The sequence below is a fragment of the Glycine max genome, chromosome 20, assembly GCF_000004515.6.
Source record: "Glycine max cultivar Williams 82 chromosome 20, Glycine_max_v4.0, whole genome shotgun sequence".
In the NCBI taxonomy this organism is placed as follows: domain Eukaryota; kingdom Viridiplantae; phylum Streptophyta; class Magnoliopsida; order Fabales; family Fabaceae; genus Glycine; species Glycine max.
In genome coordinates, this window is record NC_038256.2 from 40,519,854 (window position 1) to 40,539,081 (window position 19,228).

The 19,228-nt window shown below is 32.0% G+C and overlaps 3 protein-coding genes across 8 annotated transcripts; 1 reads left to right on the forward strand and 2 right to left on the reverse strand.

Annotated features, from left to right (window-relative positions):
* The first annotated feature begins 289 nt into the window (after positions 1-289).
* LOC100306474 (40S ribosomal protein S18) lies at positions 290-2,750 on the forward strand. Of its 2 annotated transcripts, NM_001248643.2 has the most exons (4): positions 360-439; positions 702-862; positions 1,031-1,219; positions 2,308-2,750. In NM_001248643.2, the coding sequence occupies exons 1-4, from the start codon at positions 437-439 to the stop codon at positions 2,411-2,413; spliced, it is 459 nt and encodes a 152-aa protein (NP_001235572.2). In that variant the 5' UTR covers positions 360-436; the 3' UTR covers positions 2,414-2,750. The 2 variants fall into 2 exon arrangements, with proteins under 2 accessions (XP_040868957.1, NP_001235572.2); XM_041013023.1 differs by having other exon boundaries at positions 290-439; positions 702-1,219; positions 2,308-2,575.
* A 1,576-nt stretch (positions 2,751-4,326) lies between these two features.
* Positions 4,327-7,045, reverse strand: LOC100500683 (uncharacterized). Of its 5 annotated transcripts, none has more exons than XM_006605251.4 (6): positions 6,918-7,045; positions 6,560-6,791; positions 6,051-6,139; positions 5,718-5,895; positions 4,621-4,691; positions 4,357-4,501 (listed from the first exon to the last, which is right to left on the reverse strand). In XM_006605251.4, exons 2-5 carry the CDS (start codon positions 6,752-6,754, stop codon positions 4,626-4,628), a joined length of 528 nt encoding a protein of 175 aa, XP_006605314.1. In that variant the 5' UTR covers positions 6,755-6,791; positions 6,918-7,045; the 3' UTR covers positions 4,357-4,501; positions 4,621-4,625. The 5 variants fall into 5 exon arrangements, with proteins under 5 accessions (NP_001237908.1, XP_006605314.1, XP_014627704.1 ...); XM_014772218.2 differs by having other exon boundaries at positions 6,560-6,788; positions 6,902-7,035; XM_014772217.3 differs by having other exon boundaries at positions 6,902-7,021.
* An 8,478-nt stretch (positions 7,046-15,523) lies between these two features.
* PLM (putative sphingomyelin synthase family protein) lies at positions 15,524-18,417 on the reverse strand. Its single transcript, XM_003556107.5, has 4 exons — positions 17,986-18,417; positions 17,008-17,402; positions 16,308-16,501; positions 15,524-16,189 (listed from the first exon to the last, which is right to left on the reverse strand). The coding sequence occupies exons 1-4, from the start codon at positions 18,279-18,281 to the stop codon at positions 15,791-15,793; spliced, it is 1,284 nt and encodes a 427-aa protein (XP_003556155.1). The 5' UTR covers positions 18,282-18,417; the 3' UTR covers positions 15,524-15,790.
* Positions 18,418-19,228: the final 811 nt, after the last annotated feature.

Here is a 19,228-nt window from a genome sequence, read left to right on the forward strand (position 1 = left end):
TTGAGAAAATTTTAGTTAAATTACTTAAAAGAAATTAATTGGTGCTTAACTTTGTAATATCAGTTTTTTTTTTCTTATAAAACTGAAAATATATATATAGTAAAGTAGAGGAGTTTCCTTAGTACTTATTGTTTTATAAGGATATTGATATTCTTTAAAAGGGAGGATTTTATTTTCTCAAAAAATGGAACATCGCATGAGTCACATGACGGGTCGAAACATAAGTGCAATTCTTGGACTCTGAAACATTAAGCCCATACACAAAAGTGCGTCGATTGTGTTGGGCGGGTCAGGCCCATGAATAAGCCCGGCCCATGTTTATTTCTCCTACAAATATAAGAACCCTTTTCTGATACTTTGAGGTTTTAGCCTAGGAACCGTGTTCATCTACTCTGAGCCGCATAACTTCCCGGAATCGTGCATACCTACGTTCAATATGGTACTTAATTCCGTTCGTTCCCTCTCTTTCTTTTTCTTTTCTTTTTTCCCTTACGGTAATCATATCCAGGGTATATGTTTTTGGTGTTTGAAAAGTTTTCGTTTTCTCGTTTGAATGATCGTAAAAAATGTGAAACTAATTAGAACTTATAGCTTGTGATTTGAAATCAAGATTTTTGAAACTGACTCTTGTTTTGGATATGTAAAAATTGTGCATTTGTAATTTTGGTTTGAAACTGATTGATCCTTGTCTTGTTTTATAGTCGCTGGTGGCAAACGAGGATTTCCAGCACATACTTCGTGTTTTGAACACGAACGTAGATGGGAAGCAGAAGATAATGTTCGCTCTTACCTCAATCAAAGGTATTGGGAGGCGATTTTCTAACATTTGCTGCAAGAAGGCTGATGTTGACATGAACAAAAGGTTTGCTTTACTTTCATTGCCATTATTGTTGTTTTCATTGTTAGTTAATAATATTTGTTTATTGTTGCATAAGAGTGTTGTGGTTCAATTGGAATTTGCTGCTGCTTGCTGTGGATTTGGTTTTTCATGTTTTGTATTGAAATGGGCTTTGGTTATTTTTGTTGGCAGAGCTGGTGAACTGAGTGCTGCTGAGTTGGATAGTGTGATGACTGTGGTTGCCAACCCCCGGCAATTCAAGATTCCGGACTGGTTTTTGAACAGAAAGAAGGACTACAAGGATGGCAAGTATTCTCAGGTGGTGTCAAATGCACTGGATATGAAGTTGAGGGATGACTTGGAGAGACTTAAGAAAATCAGGTAATTAAGATTTTGATTGTGGATTTATACGGGAAAATGTTTAGATATAACTGATCCTCACTGTTTTGTGCAAATCAACCTGTTTATTCTTGCAATGGTTTAAATGATATTGTGATTACATTTTTTTTTCTATCCTCATAAACAGTCATTTCCAACAAACTAATTGTTCCAAACATTTTGAATTTGAGTGCACTGAATGTCTGCTCTTTCCCTCACTTGTGTTGGAACTGTTTCCAAATGAAAACTGACAAATTCATGTAAACAAAACAATACATTGTCCAGCTGTTCTAATGTGTACGTGCCTAATATGGCGCAGTTAGCTTCTTTTTGGTCATTCATCATATGTCATATAAACTGCAAAGGTACTAAATGATGTGCGTGGGTATGAATGTAAATACACGGTGTTCTCTCTTAATTGTTGCCGAGATGTAATTGCAGTGAAGTTATTGTCATTCAGAATATGCTCTGCTTGAAGACATGCATAATAAACCTTGTATTGCTGAAAAGAATTTAAAATCAAAAGGGAAGCTGTTAATTGTTGATACATTTTAGTTTTCTAATATTGTGGTTTCGCCTGATGTTAGATCTATACCATATGAATTTGATTTGTATGGCTTCAACACTCTTGTCTTCATGTCAAGCAGTGTCTGGTATCATGGAGGGAATTGAAAAAAAAAAGAGGGAAAAAGTGCAGTAATCATCATTCCCTTGATTGGTATCAATATATCATCATCGAATTAAAAAGAAGGGTGGCTTCCTCTTCATTGGTTTTTCATAAAAACGGATAGAAATATATGTAAACCCATGTCAAATTACTTTATATATCCAATGAAATTGATTTCTTTTAAAAGATTTATATAATCGTTCAAGTGAGAAAAAAAAAATGGAATTCTCATGAACCCGTTCCTTCCTCACCTTTCTCCCAAAGGAAGGATTGCAAACAGTAACAATTTTTTGGGTGACCTTTGGAAAACTAATCCGTCCATTTTCCTCTGCTTCCGTTCATCTATGGACCTTGATTTTATATTCTGTTGTCAGAGAGTAAAACATGAGATTGCATCCTTATTGATTTTTATTCTTGCATGCAGGAACCATCGAGGTTTGAGACACTACTGGGGTCTTCGTGTACGTGGCCAGCATACCAAGACCACTGGTCGTAGGGGTAAAACTGTTGGTGTGTCTAAGAAGCGCTGAGCTTTCACTTCCTTTTTCTTCTGTTTTTTTAAGAATGAGATATATTATTTTTTTGTTAAAGCCGACAAAATTTTATTTTGAGAATGGATTTGGATTTTGTTGCATTTGAACGTTGATTGTGATTGGGTTGGTTGATCTTATTTATTTTACTTATTAATCCTATGTCTTTTTGGTCCATTTTGTGGTGGATACCATATTGATTTCCATTAAATATAATGCCCTAATCTCGAGCAAGGTTAATGTATGACCTATCTTAGTAGCATAATGCTTGAGTGAAATATTTCTTATGTGAACATGTTTATCAGCACAGCTAATAAAGATGATGATGTCCTTATTGAAATTATTTAACTTCTATAGTGCTCTATTAAGCGCTTCATAAGAGTTAAAGAATTTAATTAGTTGTATTAAAATTTCAATGATTTGTATAATTTTTCATTATTATCCCTAATTTTATTACGATTTAATTATTAATTACTTTTTTTATTCCTGTAAATATGATGAATTTGGCTTTTATTTTCAACTTTTAATTTTATTATAAATCTGAGAAGTTTCTAAAATGGTCTTTATTTTATTTTGGTGATGACTAAAAAATACGTATAAGCCTTTTCTTTATTAAATATGCTTGGTTGTTTTAGTCATTTTTTTGTCATTCAATAGTCGTTTGATACTGTAATTCTCTTAGCGTATGTTTGGATCGACGACATTAAAAAAAAAAATTAAGTTTCAACATTTATAATGAAGCAACAGTTTATGATTTTCAATTTTTTCCACTTTTTAGGCGAATTTGAAAAACCCACCACCAAACCAAACTACTATTCTTTATTTGAAGGAACCAAACCACTATTTATACCTTGCAAAAATTGTTGAGATCGACTGTTCTTTTTGTCCACTCCAAAGTCACCAAACACATTGAGGTGCAAGCATTGATCCCGGAAGGTGCATGTGTTGCATAATCTTCTAACCGTGACCCGCACAAAACAATACGACTAATACAAGTGTTATGTAAAGCATCCAATGTGGGCAGAATCACGTTTGCCATCTACTCATCTAACAGTGTGTTTCGATATGGTATTCGTAAGAATCGATTTTGGGACCAAAAATCGGGGTACCACCGTGCGTTTTGAGAAACAACCATGTGTTGTTGCCTTCCTTTGGGTCTACCATGAGATTGGCCACCATTAATTTTCACAGTGCCACCTCCCAAACATACATTAAGTGTATATTTGATTTCACAAAAGAAAATTAAATTTTGGTCTAAAATTAATTTTAGATAATTTTTTACATGTTTAATTTTATATTTAAAAAAATCTATAATTAATTCTAGATTCAAAGTTAATGAGTTAAAAGTAATTTTGAATAACTTTTTTGCATCTACAAATAAAAATGGCAACAGATAAAATTTTTATAGAATTTTACTACTAACTTGCTTTTATAATTAAAAAAAAACACTCAAACATAAATCACATTACCTCAAAATCAAATTTAACCGACATCAATTTTGCAAAATTAATTCTATTCAAAAATAATTTTATAAATACTCATCTAAATACGCACTAAGGGTCATTCAATGGAACAATCTATCATGTTACAATTACATTGTCGACACGGATAAAAGTTAAATAAAATTAATTTTAAATTATTAAATATAATTAAGATGTGTATCTAAATTAACTTTAGGCTACAATTTTTTTATTAGTGTCACGGCGGCAGAAATTATGTGTTTTTCAAATGGCACTAATCATTTCCCATGCAATTCAGCCAGTGCATAGCAAACAATAACCAACTTTAATCTCTCTGAATACTTGCACTGTTTTTTAACCTCATAAAGAGGACCGAGTCTAAAGAAGAGACAAGAATTAGCTCGTTCAAGGAACTCACAAACTCAACCAGGTTTAGTCGTGATTTCTTTTTTTAAAAAATGCCACTGCTAATTAAACTAAATATTTTAGGGCTGAATCTTTGCATTTTGAGATACATTAATCACTTCAAAAATGTCTGAATGATGTTGAAACAAGTGATTCCAGTCAATCATATCATGTATGTGATCGAACATTCCAATAGACAAGCTTCTTTGTGTCTTCATTATAGCTGAAAAAGGTAGAAAAAAAAAATAATAATAAGGAATTTACAGGGAAGGATTATCGGGGATATATACAAGTCACTTTAAGATGATGTTCTTGGGCATCTTTAATACACTAAAGACTTACTAGGGTTATTGCTTAACCTTGAGGCCGGCTTCTATGCGTTCAATGAGCTGATCTGCAGTCAATGCTCCCTCCTGGAATCAAGACCAAAAAATTTTCTTGCTTAGAAGGTGGAGATGGTTGTTAAGAATATGGAGATAGCAGTGAACATCCTTGTTTTGTTTAGTCAAATAAACAAACATCTATATAGCTTCACAACAAAAAATACGTAAATAACAGATTCAGCTAAAGAAAATCTGTCGTCTACCATATAAGTTGATGCTAATGAATTTTGACAATATATTTATGCCAGATGAGTGTGAAAAGATTTAACATTAGTAACAAATAACAATAACATCAAAGAAAAGGCCACTAACAGCCAAACACCAGAGCAGATCAGACCAGATCATCATTTCAAGCTATATATAACTTCATCCAAATATGATGATGGGAGAAAGCATTTGAACTTTTGTACGAGATTCTCATGTTATTGACTGCAGGAAAAAGTCTATTTAAACATCCTTGAACGGATGTAACAAACTAGCAATTAGGTTCTTTACATCATAATCAAGGCAACCTCATTTTCATTGTCAAAGTCAACAAGCCTAAGTGAATATAAAGGTGGACATGCCAGCATCAAAGTTTTAATCAAAATTAGGAACTAGATGATTCCTCTAGATGCAAGCCCTCTACAAATTGTTTGTTAGGAAACAGCTAACTTAAGGCAGTTCCCATAAAGAAATGATTTCTACTTCCTTCTTAGTTGGTTCAGCAATCAATTCAAGTATTAAGATTGTTTATATCCTTAACATTAAAAATTCAAATTCAAATTTCTAACAAAATCAAAGAAGACTATAAGCATTGTAAGATCCATGTTTAGTATATCTCAGAACATTGCAACATTGCTAATGCAAATAGAAAGCATCAAATTCAGTTTCACAATTCAAATTTAAGTGCAATGTCATGCCATTTTAGGCGAAGTGTGGGTGTTAGGATAGGAGTTCATTGCACAAGCAGAAGATGGAGCTTCCATATATTATATATAAAGTGCTGAGACACAGTTAACCACCAGGTGCAAGGAAAGCATAATTCAAATGAAAAAAATGGATGATCTGACTTACAAAGCGATCATAAGGTTCTCCATCCTTAAACATGATGAAAGTCGGCAAGGCCTCAATTCTGTATTTGTCAGCAATGCTAGGATACTTCTCAGTATCAATCTTCACCACCTGTATCTTATCCTTAAGCCGAGTGCTTACTTCATTGAGTATGGGAACCATAAATTGACAAGGACCACACCTGTAAACCAGGTCTTGGGTTCCTCATTAGACGTTATATGATATAACTAGTTAACAAAACAACTTCAACCTCAAAAAACATCAGTTAACAAAACCTAGCATAACACACAACACGCAAATACGGAGAAAAGACAAAACAGAGAGGGAGCAACTTACCAGGTTGCATAGAAGTCAACCAACACAGGTTTCTCAGAATTGGCAAGCAAATCGTCAAACGAGTTATAGGTTTGTTTCTTCGCTTGAACCTACAGAAAAACAAATAACAAATCCTTATAAGTTCTTAATTGACTAAATATGTTGAACAGTTTAACAAAATTAAATAGTCAAATTAATGTTCAAGGTCCTTGAGTCTGCTTGTTCATTCAATTTAGTCTTAACGTCATAATTTTGAGGATTAATTTGAGTAATGAAATACACATTCAGCGACCAGTTACATATTTAGGGACGTCAAACGTAATTTCCATTGTTGAGCGACTAATTATAATTTCACAAACTAATTTAACTATTTACACGCAATTTATCATCTCAAAAATCAGTTTAATAATAATAATAATAATAATAATAATAATCACGCCTGTTGCTCGATTTACTAAACTATGAAGAAACTCGTGAATCTATGCATAACTGCTATGAAAAATGAAAGCAGAAAGCGTGGTTTTGGTTACCAGAGGAAGGAATCGAGGTCGCGATGGAGCGGGAGCGCGTGGAGTGCTAATCCGAAGAAGGCGCGTGCACGACGGGAATTGCAGAAAGGATTGCTTGGCGGAAGAAGATGCGGAGGCGAGTGAGGGTGGCAAGCGCGTGGAGAGTTCGGAGTTCAAAGAAGCAATCGCGGAGGACGCGGAAACGGAGACCGCCATGGGAACGAAACGAAACGAACGTGTTTCTTCTGTTCTGCTGGTAAAGAAAAAATGTAGAGATGAGGTCTGTTTGGATACCAAAATATCTGTTTGGGGTGAAACGACAGAAAAAACGAAAAAAAGAAAAAAATCTGAAGAAAACAAAACCAAGGAACAAACGGACTCAAAGTCCAATCGGCTGCTTTACTTTGCTCTCTGACTCCCACTCTCTCTCCTCTCCCAACCCCAAAACTCTTTCTTTTCCATTCATTAAATAACCAATAACATTTACCGCGTGTCATTGGAATGTTTTTGTCAAACCAAGGTTTTACAAACAAGTGATCCATGTTCCCTTCATCACTTTGGATCCCAAATAAATTATGTTCAAAAAAATATGTTTATTATTTTATATGTACTTATCATCTTTAATGAAATTATTTCGTACGATTAGAATAAAAAAAAATTATAATTTATATGAATAATTTTTTATATTATTTTTATTTTTTAATATATTATTAACTATTTAATTTAAATTTTAATAATTATATGTAGTAAATATGTCAATAAATCTTAATGTTTAGTTATTTTATCCGACAGTAGATACACGGTAGATTATTAATTATCAATTGTATTGAAATAAAAAATATAATATTACATAAAAAAGTACGTGATAGTATCTAATTCTCTTTTTTTGTCAAAATATAATTGAAATTTTTATTTATTTTCAATTCATAAAAATATACAATTATAATAATTAAGGAGATTAAAAAGTATTAATATTTTTTTGGAAAAATAAATGAAGTAGAAATAATATACGCATAATAGAAAGTGTTATTTATTTTTTTAAAATTATAATTATAGAAAAAATGAAGATGAAAAGAAATGGATATGAGACTTTTTTTATCGTGCTGTCACACTTTACCTATTTTATGTTTGTCACACTTTCATATTTATTTAAGTAATTGCTATTTTTTAGACACTTTCCTTTTCAGGTTTTCAAAAATGTCCTCTATAAAAAAAAAATACACTCCCCTCCCCTGTTAATGACTCTGGAAAAAACTAATGATTCTACAATTCTCCTTTGTTCCCTGTCTTTGCTACTTTGAATCCTCAAACACTCTAGAGTGCACACACTTGCTCAAAAATCACCAACCCCGTCAAGATTTTAGCACAAAACCTTAAACTTTTCACAAAATTAAAGAGACTCGATTTTTTTCCCTCCTTAAATTGAAGTATTAAAGCATCATCAAACATGCACCGCCATTTTCTTGAGTACTGCAAGACTGTTCCCCTCAAGACACGTAACCTTAAAACTCAGCCTACTGAATAAAGCTTTTTCCTGAGCTATTAAAGACACTATAAACTTATTATTAATAAATTAGTTCTTTGAATCTTGTCTTTCCCACTTTGTGTTTGCTATCAAGTATGAACTATCTTTTAATGGTATTTTTGGGAGTGCACTTTTGCGGGAGGGACTGGAACATGTTTCCTAATTTGAAGTTAAGAGAATTACATTATGTTTAGAAAAATAAACAAAATATTTTTCCCTTTGTGTATATGCTATAATTTTTCACGTACTTTATGAATATAAATGATGCAAGTATATGTTAAATTGTATTTTTAGAAAAAGGACATTTTCCAAAAATAAATTGAAAAGGAGAATATTTAAGCAAAGAGAGGAAGTGAAAATTCCAATTACCTTTGTTTATCGAAATGTCACAGTTTAAAACCCCATGAGAAGTAGAATTACCCTAAAGGCCCAAAATGACTTCTCAACGGTTTTTCAATTTTATAAGGCAAAATTATAAATTTGAACTCTAGTTTTGGATTTGGTTTTCTAGTAATTTAATTTTTGAATTGGATCTTCTATTTTGTAAAATCGTGTAATGTTGATTTCTCAGGTCACAATTGGACGTTGACCATTACAAAAAAGTGTTAACTATCACGTGTCACGTTCTTATTAGACTATGATTGACATGTGTCATGTTATGATTGGTCAATGAAAATAACAATGCATTTTATCTTTCATAGAGTTGACATCCAATCAGAACATGACACATGATAGTTATCATCCAATTAGAACATGACACGTCGCAGTTAACTTAACGTCCAATTGTGATCTAGAGAATCAACATTGCACAATTTTACAAAATAGGATAACTCAATTCGTGAATTAAATTAATAAGGGACCAAATCTAAAACGACACAAAAATGTAACTTTTTCATTTTATAAAAGAAAAAAAAATGTTTAGAAGTCAGGTTAGGGGATCCCACTCTATTTTTTTTCCTTCTAAAAGTTGATTTTAAAAATAATCATTTAAAAATAGAAGGGATTTTTTTATATATTTTCTTGAATTATTCAATGACAAATTATATCAAAAATATGATGGCAAAAAAATAAATACATGATTTTTTTAATAGATTTCGTAGTTATCGAAACACTAATCACACTAAAAAATAAATTATTGTTTTAGAAGTTAGGGACATTTTTTTTTCTTGAATGGCTAACAGTTCGACAATGACCACATATTTTTAGTTGGTCATTTTTCCTTAGGTCCATCTCAGTGTCTACGTGAGTGAATTTTTTGGGCTAGGATGTTTGTTTTACGGGTAAATTTTTTACTCGGAGTAAAAAATATTTATTCGCATCAAATAGGAATCTAAATTCTCCCTCCTCATGGGAATAAATATATTCTTCTTACTACCACTACCCAACTATCCTCTTAATTCTCCCTTTGTGTATATGCTATAATTTTTCATGTATGTTATTCACAATAACTTTTAAAATGGTACTCTAAATTTTTATAATATTAACATTCAAACTCTAAATTGACTACTCTCTTGAAGTTACTTGTCTCTTTGTTTAACTATTTTATTTGCAGCAAATGACATGTACTTTCGTGGCAATGACAAGACTGCAATTTTAAAGCGTGAGCTGTAAGAGGGACTGTGATCGGTTGTAGTGGCATTTTTCTGGCACTATTTTTTTTGGGCTTTCGAGTGGGTTATTACACATGTATATTTTTTTTTTACAAAATTTGACTATAAAAATATTTTAGTAATTATTATATATTATCAGGGAAAAATGTTAAGTAAACACGTGTTTTAATTATATCTGAACATATAAAAAAATTATTTTTAACTATTTATAATAGTTGACTAAACATATTTTTTATAATTTACCCGAGAATAATATTTCCAGGAATAACAATCATGGGACTAAAAAAATTATTAATGAAACAAATGTCCCCTAATTTTTTTGTATTGCACTATATTTAATGTAATTTATTGTTCAACGATTAAGAAATATATAAAAATTTCATTATTTATTATTTTTCGTCACCTGTATTTTTAATGTAATTTGTCATTGAATAAATTAAAAAATATAAAAAAGTTCCATGTATTTTAAAGAAACTATTTTTAAAGTCAAATATTTTTATAAAAATGAAAGAAAAAAAACATTAAGAACTCGATTTGGGAGAACCTGCCTTCTCAATGGCAACATAAAATGCGACATGCAGTTAAATAATCCACAAAAGTATAACATTCTTAGAAATGAAGTGGCAAAATTGTGGCACACTTATTAAAAAAAGTCACGGAAAGAATTATTTTCCTTTTCTTGTCTATCATCATCTTTTTTAACTAGGATTTCCTATATTTATAAAGTAATTGTAAGGTCTCACAGTTATAATCCTAGGGTCTAAATTCTTTTGAGTTATAATTTATTATATTATTTAATATTATATTATTTAATGTATATGATTTATTTTGAACGATTCAAATTTCATGTATTCAACCGATAAATACTAGGTTTCAACTATTCAAAATTCATGTAACATAAACTGTTAGTCTAAGTAATATTAGGCTTGATTTCTTTAAGTAAAATCTGTTATTTGAGTCTTATAAATTAAAAAAATATAATCGAAATGAAAGATTCATCAAAGATGATCAATCAATTTTTTCAATGCAAATTACTTATCAATAAATTCTATGAATATTTCAATTTCATGTATATTTCAATTTCATGTAGTCACTTATGTTGCAACAGATAATTTCATTATCATGCCTTTCCCTTTTGCAATTCATCCCCTTAGTTGTCATGGATTGTATGGTAGTTTTCAAATCCAACCTACAAATGTCGCAAGGATGAATTTACATTGTCTGCCTATTTTTTTAATTTTAATTTTTTAATACATGATATCTTAATGTTAAAATAATTAGTTTGGGAAGTTTAATTTCAAAAATAATAATATTTAAATGTTATTTTTCTATTTTTAATAAATATTTCATTTTCCTTTAGTAGTACTCAATGTGAAAATAAGGCTTAAATAGGTATTTGTTCCTTAAAATTTGGATCGCTTTAATTTTTTATCCTCAAAGTTAAAATTTTCCTTTTTTTACTCATAAAATTCAATTTTATTTTTTATTTTTAACCTCTCTTAAATAGGTCAAACGAGGAGCTATAGTTTTTGTAATTTATGTTAGTTTTTTATCGCCAAAATTATTTTTTAATTTAAATTTTAAAATACAATTTTTCATGTTTTTTAAAAAACCTTCATAAATGTTACAAAAAAATTATGAAACCCAAACAAAAATCCCATGTTTAAAATGAAAACCAATGGATCTAAATAAGGAAAAAATCACACCCAAATTTAAATAAGTAAATCTCCAAGATCACAATCTCATGTTTTGACAAGGGAAAAAAATTAAAAATTAAGCCCATAATAATAACCTCAAATCTATTGTGTAACACTCATCTTCCTCCCTTTTTAAATATCCACACCCCTATGGCAAACTCCTCATCGTCATTGTCACCAAACCACTCATATCAATGGTGAATTGTAATTGTCCTGATAATCTCTTCTACCTCTTTACTTGTCGTAAGCGACATTTTCTTTATCATTTTGATACCATTGTGGTTCTCTGAATCCTCTTCACAACCTCACTCAACATCAACATGGTGCAAACTTAACGACAACGTTCCTCGTCAAGTGCATGTGGAGGATCCTTAAGTTCATGCTCTCCTTATGGTATAAGAGCCTCAACTTGATTCTCTGGTTCAAATACAACACCATCTTATTAGCCTTGACCGAGCTATTATCATTTTGATCTAGGTTTGATTTTTCATTTTTTTTCCTTATTTAGATCTAGGGTTTTGATTTGGGTTTCGATCTAGGTTTGATTTTTTTTTTTACTTGGATATGATATTTTGATTTAGGTCGGGACTCTTTACCAAAAGGAGAACATGGAGTTAGAATTTCTCAAAATGTTCTTGATGTGGAACATCGTTCTTAACTTCGTGTGCTTGTTGATGTTGGGTGATAGTGTGAAAGATGATCCAAAGTAAAATTATGGGCATTTGAATGATAAGGGTGATGACGCTTATGGCAACAAAGAGGTGGAGGAGGTCATTGGGGTGACCTTCGACATGGGTGGATTGGTGATAGTGATAATGACGATGATAGATCTACTTTGAGATTGAGTTATGTATATTTGAAAGGAAAAGAAAATGAGCAATACACCACAATTTTTGGGGTTTTGATGTGAGTTTGATTTTCAATTATATTAAAACAAAATATTTTATTGCATAAAAACTATGTTGGTATCACATTCTTCTTCTATTTTTGTCAAAATATAATTGAAAATTTAATTTTATTTTCAATTCATAAAAATATACAATTATAATAATTAAGGAGATTAAATAAATCTATTAAAAATAAATGAAATATATACAATATACAATAATAGAAAATGTCATATATTTTTTTTCAAAATTATAATAATAGAAAAAATAAAGATGAAAAGAAAACTTTTAATTATACTGCCACACTTTGCCTATTTTATGTTTGAGAATAGGAAACAATTATTCCCAGTATTAAATTTGCTATTGACATTACCGATCACTGTGAAATCCATCTTTTGTCCACTCACCAAATTTCTATACTTGTTCCTTTCCCGTCAGATCTAAAACCATTTCCCCACCTCCGCTTCTTCCTTTTCCCCTTTAAATTGTGCCATTTCTTCCCCTTCAGCTTCTCCGCACCCCTCCCTCCTCAGATCCACGCCCCAACGATTCTTCCTCTCTGTGCCGCTCCCACCCTATTCCCCTTTCTTTTTCTCACCTATTCCCTCATGCAACTCACCCCACCAAGATCTAAGAGCCACGTCCTCCGTGTCGGCGGGTCGATCTGCTGGCAGCCATATTTCGATTTCATGTAATGACTTATGTTACAACATATAATTTTATTACCATTCCTTTCTCCTTCAACAATTCACCCCTTCGTTGTCGTGGATTTTATGCTAGTTTTTAAATTCAACCTACACGTGCTGCAAGGACGAATTTACATAATTGTGGTCTGCCTTTTTTTTTTTTTTTTAATTTTTAATGATGATATTTTAATATTTTAATATTTATTTTAGGAAGTTTAATTGAAAAGTGATAATATTTAATTGTTATTTTTCTATTTTTAATAAAATATTCCATTTTTCTTTTATAGTCCTCATTACTAAAAATAAGGCTTAAATAGGACTTTGGTTTTTAAAATTTGGGTCACTTTAATTTTTTATCCTCAAAGTCTAAATTTGTCTTTTTTTAGTCCTAAATTTAAAAAATTGTTATTTTTAATCCCTCATTGTCATTATTACCAAATCACTCATGTTAAGGGTGAATAATTTCTCCAATAATCTTTTTCACTTTTTTGTTTATTGTAAGTGACATTGTCTTTATTATTTTGACCCTGTCGTGGTTCTATGAATGATCTTCACACCTTCACTCAACATCAACACACTACAAAGTTAATGGCAATGTTCCTCGTCAAGTGCATTTGAGGGATCCTTAAGTTCGTGCTCTCCTTATGGTACAAGAGCCACGACTTGATGCTCTAGTTCAAACATAGTGTCTTATCAACCCTAATCAAGTTATTATCATTCTGGGTTGTGGGTGTTGATTTAGGTTTGATTTCCATTTTTTCCTTATTTAGATCTAGGGTTTTGATTATGGGTTTGATTTTGGTTTTTTCTTACTTAGATATAAGATTTTGATTGTGAGGTCGAGACTCTTGTACCTAAAGAAAAACACGAAGTCAGGGTTTCTCAAAATGTCCTTTTCGTGGAACATCATTGTTAACTTCATGTGCATGTTGATGTTAGGTGAAGGTGTGAAAGACAATCCATAGAACAACAATGATGATCTAAATGATAAGGGTGATGGAGCTTATGGTGACAAAGAGGTGGAAGAGGTCATTGAGGCAATTATGGTTTGGCCTCGACATGGGTGGATTGGTATGATGATGACAGGTCTACCATGGGATTGTGTTATGGATATTTGAATGGGAAGGAAAATGAGCATTACATCACAAATTATGGGTTTTTGATGTGGGTTTATTTTCATTTTTTTCTTAATATTTGGGATTCTAATTTTGAAATTTGCTTATTTAAATCTGGTTTTGATTTTCATTTTTTTCTTATCTAGATTTGATTCATCTTTGTCTTTTTTTTTTTTTTACTTATGTAGATTTGGGTTTGATTTTTTTTTTCGCTTGTCTTTTCATAATATTTTCTTGTGTTTAAAATACTACAAATCATATTTTAAAATTTAGATTAAAAAAAATCAAATTTTGTCGATAAAACTAATTGTGAATTCATAACTCCTCGTTTGACACACATAATGATATATAGGAGATGGACAAAAATGATTTTTTTTTAAATTACAAGACTTAAAAAATAAATTTAAATTTGGAGGATCAAAAGTTAAAACAATTTAAATTTGAGGGATAAAATATATTTAAACTTAAAAAATAATGATATTGTTCTTGTTTTTAGACATATTTTCTTCTTTTTATAGTCTTTGTTGTGGAGATAACATATAAGTTTTCTTTTAGACAAAAAAATATTCGAGTATCATTTATTTTTCTTAAATAAAAAATTAAATCCGGTCTTGAACGTGTAAGCAAAAAATGTACTGTAGAATTTTTATTTTATTTTTTTAAAATCTTTTTTGTCTTTCAAGTTTTTACTTTTTACACAAAGTTGCGAGGTTAACCTTCAAGTTGAGCGTATTGATTAAATAAAGTCTTCCTATAAATTGAACACGTGACGTTGCATGTAAAATTCCTTTGAGGCCACAAATTACTTCCTCTGCTACCAACCACTACTGGATCAATTTGTTCCGGTTCAGTCAAATTGTTTTTTACCCGTCCAATTTTTTCTTTTCAAAAGAATCAAAATAATTGAAAACTTTTAAGGCTTATCAATATATAAAACCAAAAAAATTTAATTACACCATATTTCATAGAAAGAAAACCATAAAATACAAAATCCATTTATCAATTTTTTACTTTGGGTACAAACAGCCACACTTACCTCTCCACACCACCAATAGATGCATTTCCTTCTCAAACACCAACAAAGTGTATGGTTCAAAATAAGAGAAGAGAATGAAGGGGAGAGGAGAGGGAGAGGAAAAATAACATTTTTTGTTCAGTTGTACGGAAAGAAAAGAAAAGGAAAAAAATAAATCCAAATTATTATTATAAACATCGAGTATGCATTTTCGTCAATATATTTTATCCCCCTCCCCCTCAACTTTCTCTATTTTAAAGGAAAGCCTATATGAGAAAACAGAGATTTTAACTTCCTCTACTCTCCTTTCTTCCAAAATTTTTAACCAAACATGAAAAGATTATAAAAATCTATCCCATTCGCTCCAATTCATTCCTACCAAACAAAGTAAATCATTACTCGCTTTGGCACATTGGCGAGCACATGTAATGTTGCAATTTCTGACTTTCATCCATGGTAAGTTGTCTATTCTTTATAATGATGCAATTCATTCACACAAGATATCTTACATGTCTAGTGGTACAAGACGATGACAATGATCAAAGAACAGTCATAATACCGAACACTATATCCTGCCTTTTGGGGTATTTGCAGATAGCCTCATTACGTGATATACATTTGCAAGATTCCAAAACTGAGAACACCAGCATTCGCGCAACATAATTTGCAAGGACAAAACCATGTGTGACAATCTAAAAATTTCGGATCGCCAGAAGATCATCCATCACTTGTCAGTGTGAAAGCCAGAACAACAATGACAAGTGCAAAGACAATGGTGGCACTACGAAACAACCGTGAATATTTAATTCCAGTCTGATTCTTGCTCTCTTCATTGCTTAACTCAATCTCTTTGAGAAGCTCCCTCACTTCATCAATGTCCGAGTCTTTGGAAGCTTGGATTAGTCTGCTTTGAATCTTCTCAAATTTAGTCAGCCTCCTATTACTAGATGTAGCTTCATGTGACCAGATAAAACCTGTCATCTTCCATAAGAGGATCCCCACATAGATGGCTACAACGCAGTCTACAGTGTAATGATGGCGTTCTCGTATTTCTCTTTGGGCACTGTGCATCACAAGAAGCCATACAAGAGCAGAACTGAATCCTCCATATGCTTCCTGCAATCATTATAAATATAGTAAGAAAATTCAAAATGAAAGCTCCTACTTTAAAATCAAATGCAAACAATCACAAGACGATGACACAATGCAGTCTTGGAATTAATTCAAATCTTACCGTCCAAGCCATGGCTGTGAGCACGGCAACAAGCATGTGGCCACTGTATAGGAGGTCATTGCAGCCACCTCCAGCTTTCTTTAACAGACTGTACCATGAAGGTCCTTCGGAGACAGTGGGTCGCAGAAAATCAATTAGAAAGCTCATCGAACCCCAATCTGGCTGGTAGTCACCAACTGGTTTTCCAATGTCAACTAAGAAAGAAGAGTATGTTACTTTGCAGGACCTTCTCATACGAGCAAAATGTCCCTATAAGGTGGACAGGTTCATATAGACATAGAGGAAGGTATTGATGATAGACATTATCCAGCTGTGATTAAAAAATTTAAAAATTATATTTACGGATGCTACATGAAATAAGAAAATCTAAATTCACACAATCATAAAGAATGTCAAGTTCAGATTTCTTAATAAAATGACACCAAAGAAACACCAAGTGGCCTGCAAATAATTCCAGGGTCCAAAACCTAATATTTTTCAGTTTCAATTCAAAGTTCATATTTCTAGCCAACAAAGTCTATGCAAAATAAATGAAGAGGATCTTTAATCAGCATCACAAGTCATATAAATTTGTTAACATTATGAGCAATAACATAAACATTCCCGGATTAAATCATTATAGAATATGAGAACATAACTTTATAAGTTAATGAAAGCAGTTACCAGAACCCAGCAAATAAATATTCTGCATAGTGCATACCGTAAGCTGTATCGAGCTTTATCACCCGGCTGATAGCATCATGATCTGTAGCATAGGGAACATAATATTTCTGAGCCCAACGATGAGGATATCCCGGAACTCTGAACCGGGAACCAGCACACCAAGGACGGGCAGATGGCAGAATTGTAGATGCAAAAGTTATGGCACGAAGAAGGCGGCCAACTGCCATGGTAAACATGTACCTAGCACCTAATCCGAGGCCCGGAGCTTTAACAGAATCAAATAGCACAGAGAAAGCCAGCATCATAAACAACATCAAGAAATGGTGCAGTCCAATGATTCGAGCTCTTAGTATCTCAACAATTGGAGTAGGAAGTTTCTCATTTAACGCCAAGAGCAACCATTGCCCCGTATCTGGAAGAGGAGGTGTGTTCCTGTCAGAGAAAAATAAGTAAATGATTTCTCATTTTTCAAATAGAAATCACAACACCTGGTTGAAGTTAAGTTTATGTAAAACAAGCCAAGACACACTCTGGCTGATCTTTCATTGTGATTTATGTTAACGGAGAACTACTGAAAACCTAATGGCCAGTTTTTAATATTGTGATTTTCAAATTGAAATGACCAAGCACCAATGCCACTAATCTAGTATAATGCACTTGTGTTAACTGGTTTATACTTACTATTTGCTACGATATGATATATGAAGAGTGCTAGCAGTAGCAACACTCTGACACACTCCTTCTAACATTTTCTATCTTAAAACTATAAAATCACGAGTGAGATTCATTAGATAAGGAGTGCGCTACTAGCATCTCTCTTGTTATTTTAACTAAACAGAGATTTCTAGAAAGCATCAGAAGCCTTTGAATCTAAAACATAACTAACTAAAGATCCGCATTCAAAAACTACATTTGAAACGAGATCCAATTCACTTCACGAAATCTCATCAAGATCAATACAGAATCACGAGATAAGAAGGAACGAGAAAATGGAGTTGGAATGGAAGACAGTTACAGGTGCCAGTCGAGGCCGAGGACGGCGGTGACGGAGCGGACGGAGATCATTTCGCAGAGGAGGGCGGCGAGCATGAAGAGCATGGAGGCGATGAACGGAATCGCCGACCGGAACTCGGCAGACCAGTGCCGGTAGGAGGGGACGCGGAAAACGGCGGTGAGGGCGAGGAGGGACCACAGCGCCGGTTGCAGACGCGAGTGCCACGCCGGGGAAAGGTGGCGGAGGTAGTCGACGGTGATATAGGACATGGCGGCTATGCCCAGCCCGGCGTTCGCCGGCGGCGCCGGCCACCGCATTGACTACGAGAGAGGGAATCGGAGAGTGAATCCAACTGTCCAAGTGAAGCTAGAATTGAGTTGCAGCAGCAGACCTTTGAGGGAAGGTTTTTGACCTTTTGGGGAAGTTAGTGTTTTTTTGTTTTTTTTTGTAATTTCTTTTATCCACAAATCCTAATTGTTAGTATTTATTATCCAATTTTTCTCCTCTTTTCTGAAAACTTGTTAAAATATGTTTCATGACTCATTAAATACTTATGAAGGTACTCAGAAAAAAGTTGACATTTAAAATATAAAATATTATTGAAAACTTATAAAATAAGTAACATATCGTATTTTATTCAATCAATGTTATAAGTTATGTTTACCAAAACAAGGGATAACAAGGAAAAACTATGATATGAACTTTATTTTTAATTTTTGTCACAACTATCATAAAAACTTTAATGTGTCTAAGCATGAATGCATGAAAATGTGTCGAGTTTGTTTGTTATAGTTTTTTTCATAAAAATAAGCATTTTAAAAAATAGGTTTTAAAATGATTAAAAAATAATATTGAATTAAAATCTTATTTTTTTATAGTTTCTTATAATTTTTTTTTAAAAAAAGTGTTTTTTTTATGATTGTAAACAAATAAAATTAACTTATATTTTTTTAATCTCTATAATATAATTACTATATTACTTTACATTTTTTTTTACAGAAACCAGATTACTTTACATCCGAATCACTTTATTTATTTTTTTAATTTGTTATAAGGGAGCCCATTATTACATAATATTCATAGTCTTTTACATAATCAAACCTTGTAAAATTAATCAACAAGAGTTGGGCCTAACAAAAGATGTTAGTCTTTTAAAAAAATTGATTCAATTTTTTTTCCCATAAGTGTTTATCAAGAATCAAGGATGAATTTAAGGGGAACAAAGACATTAGAAAAAAAATACTAATAAAAATGCATAAGAAAA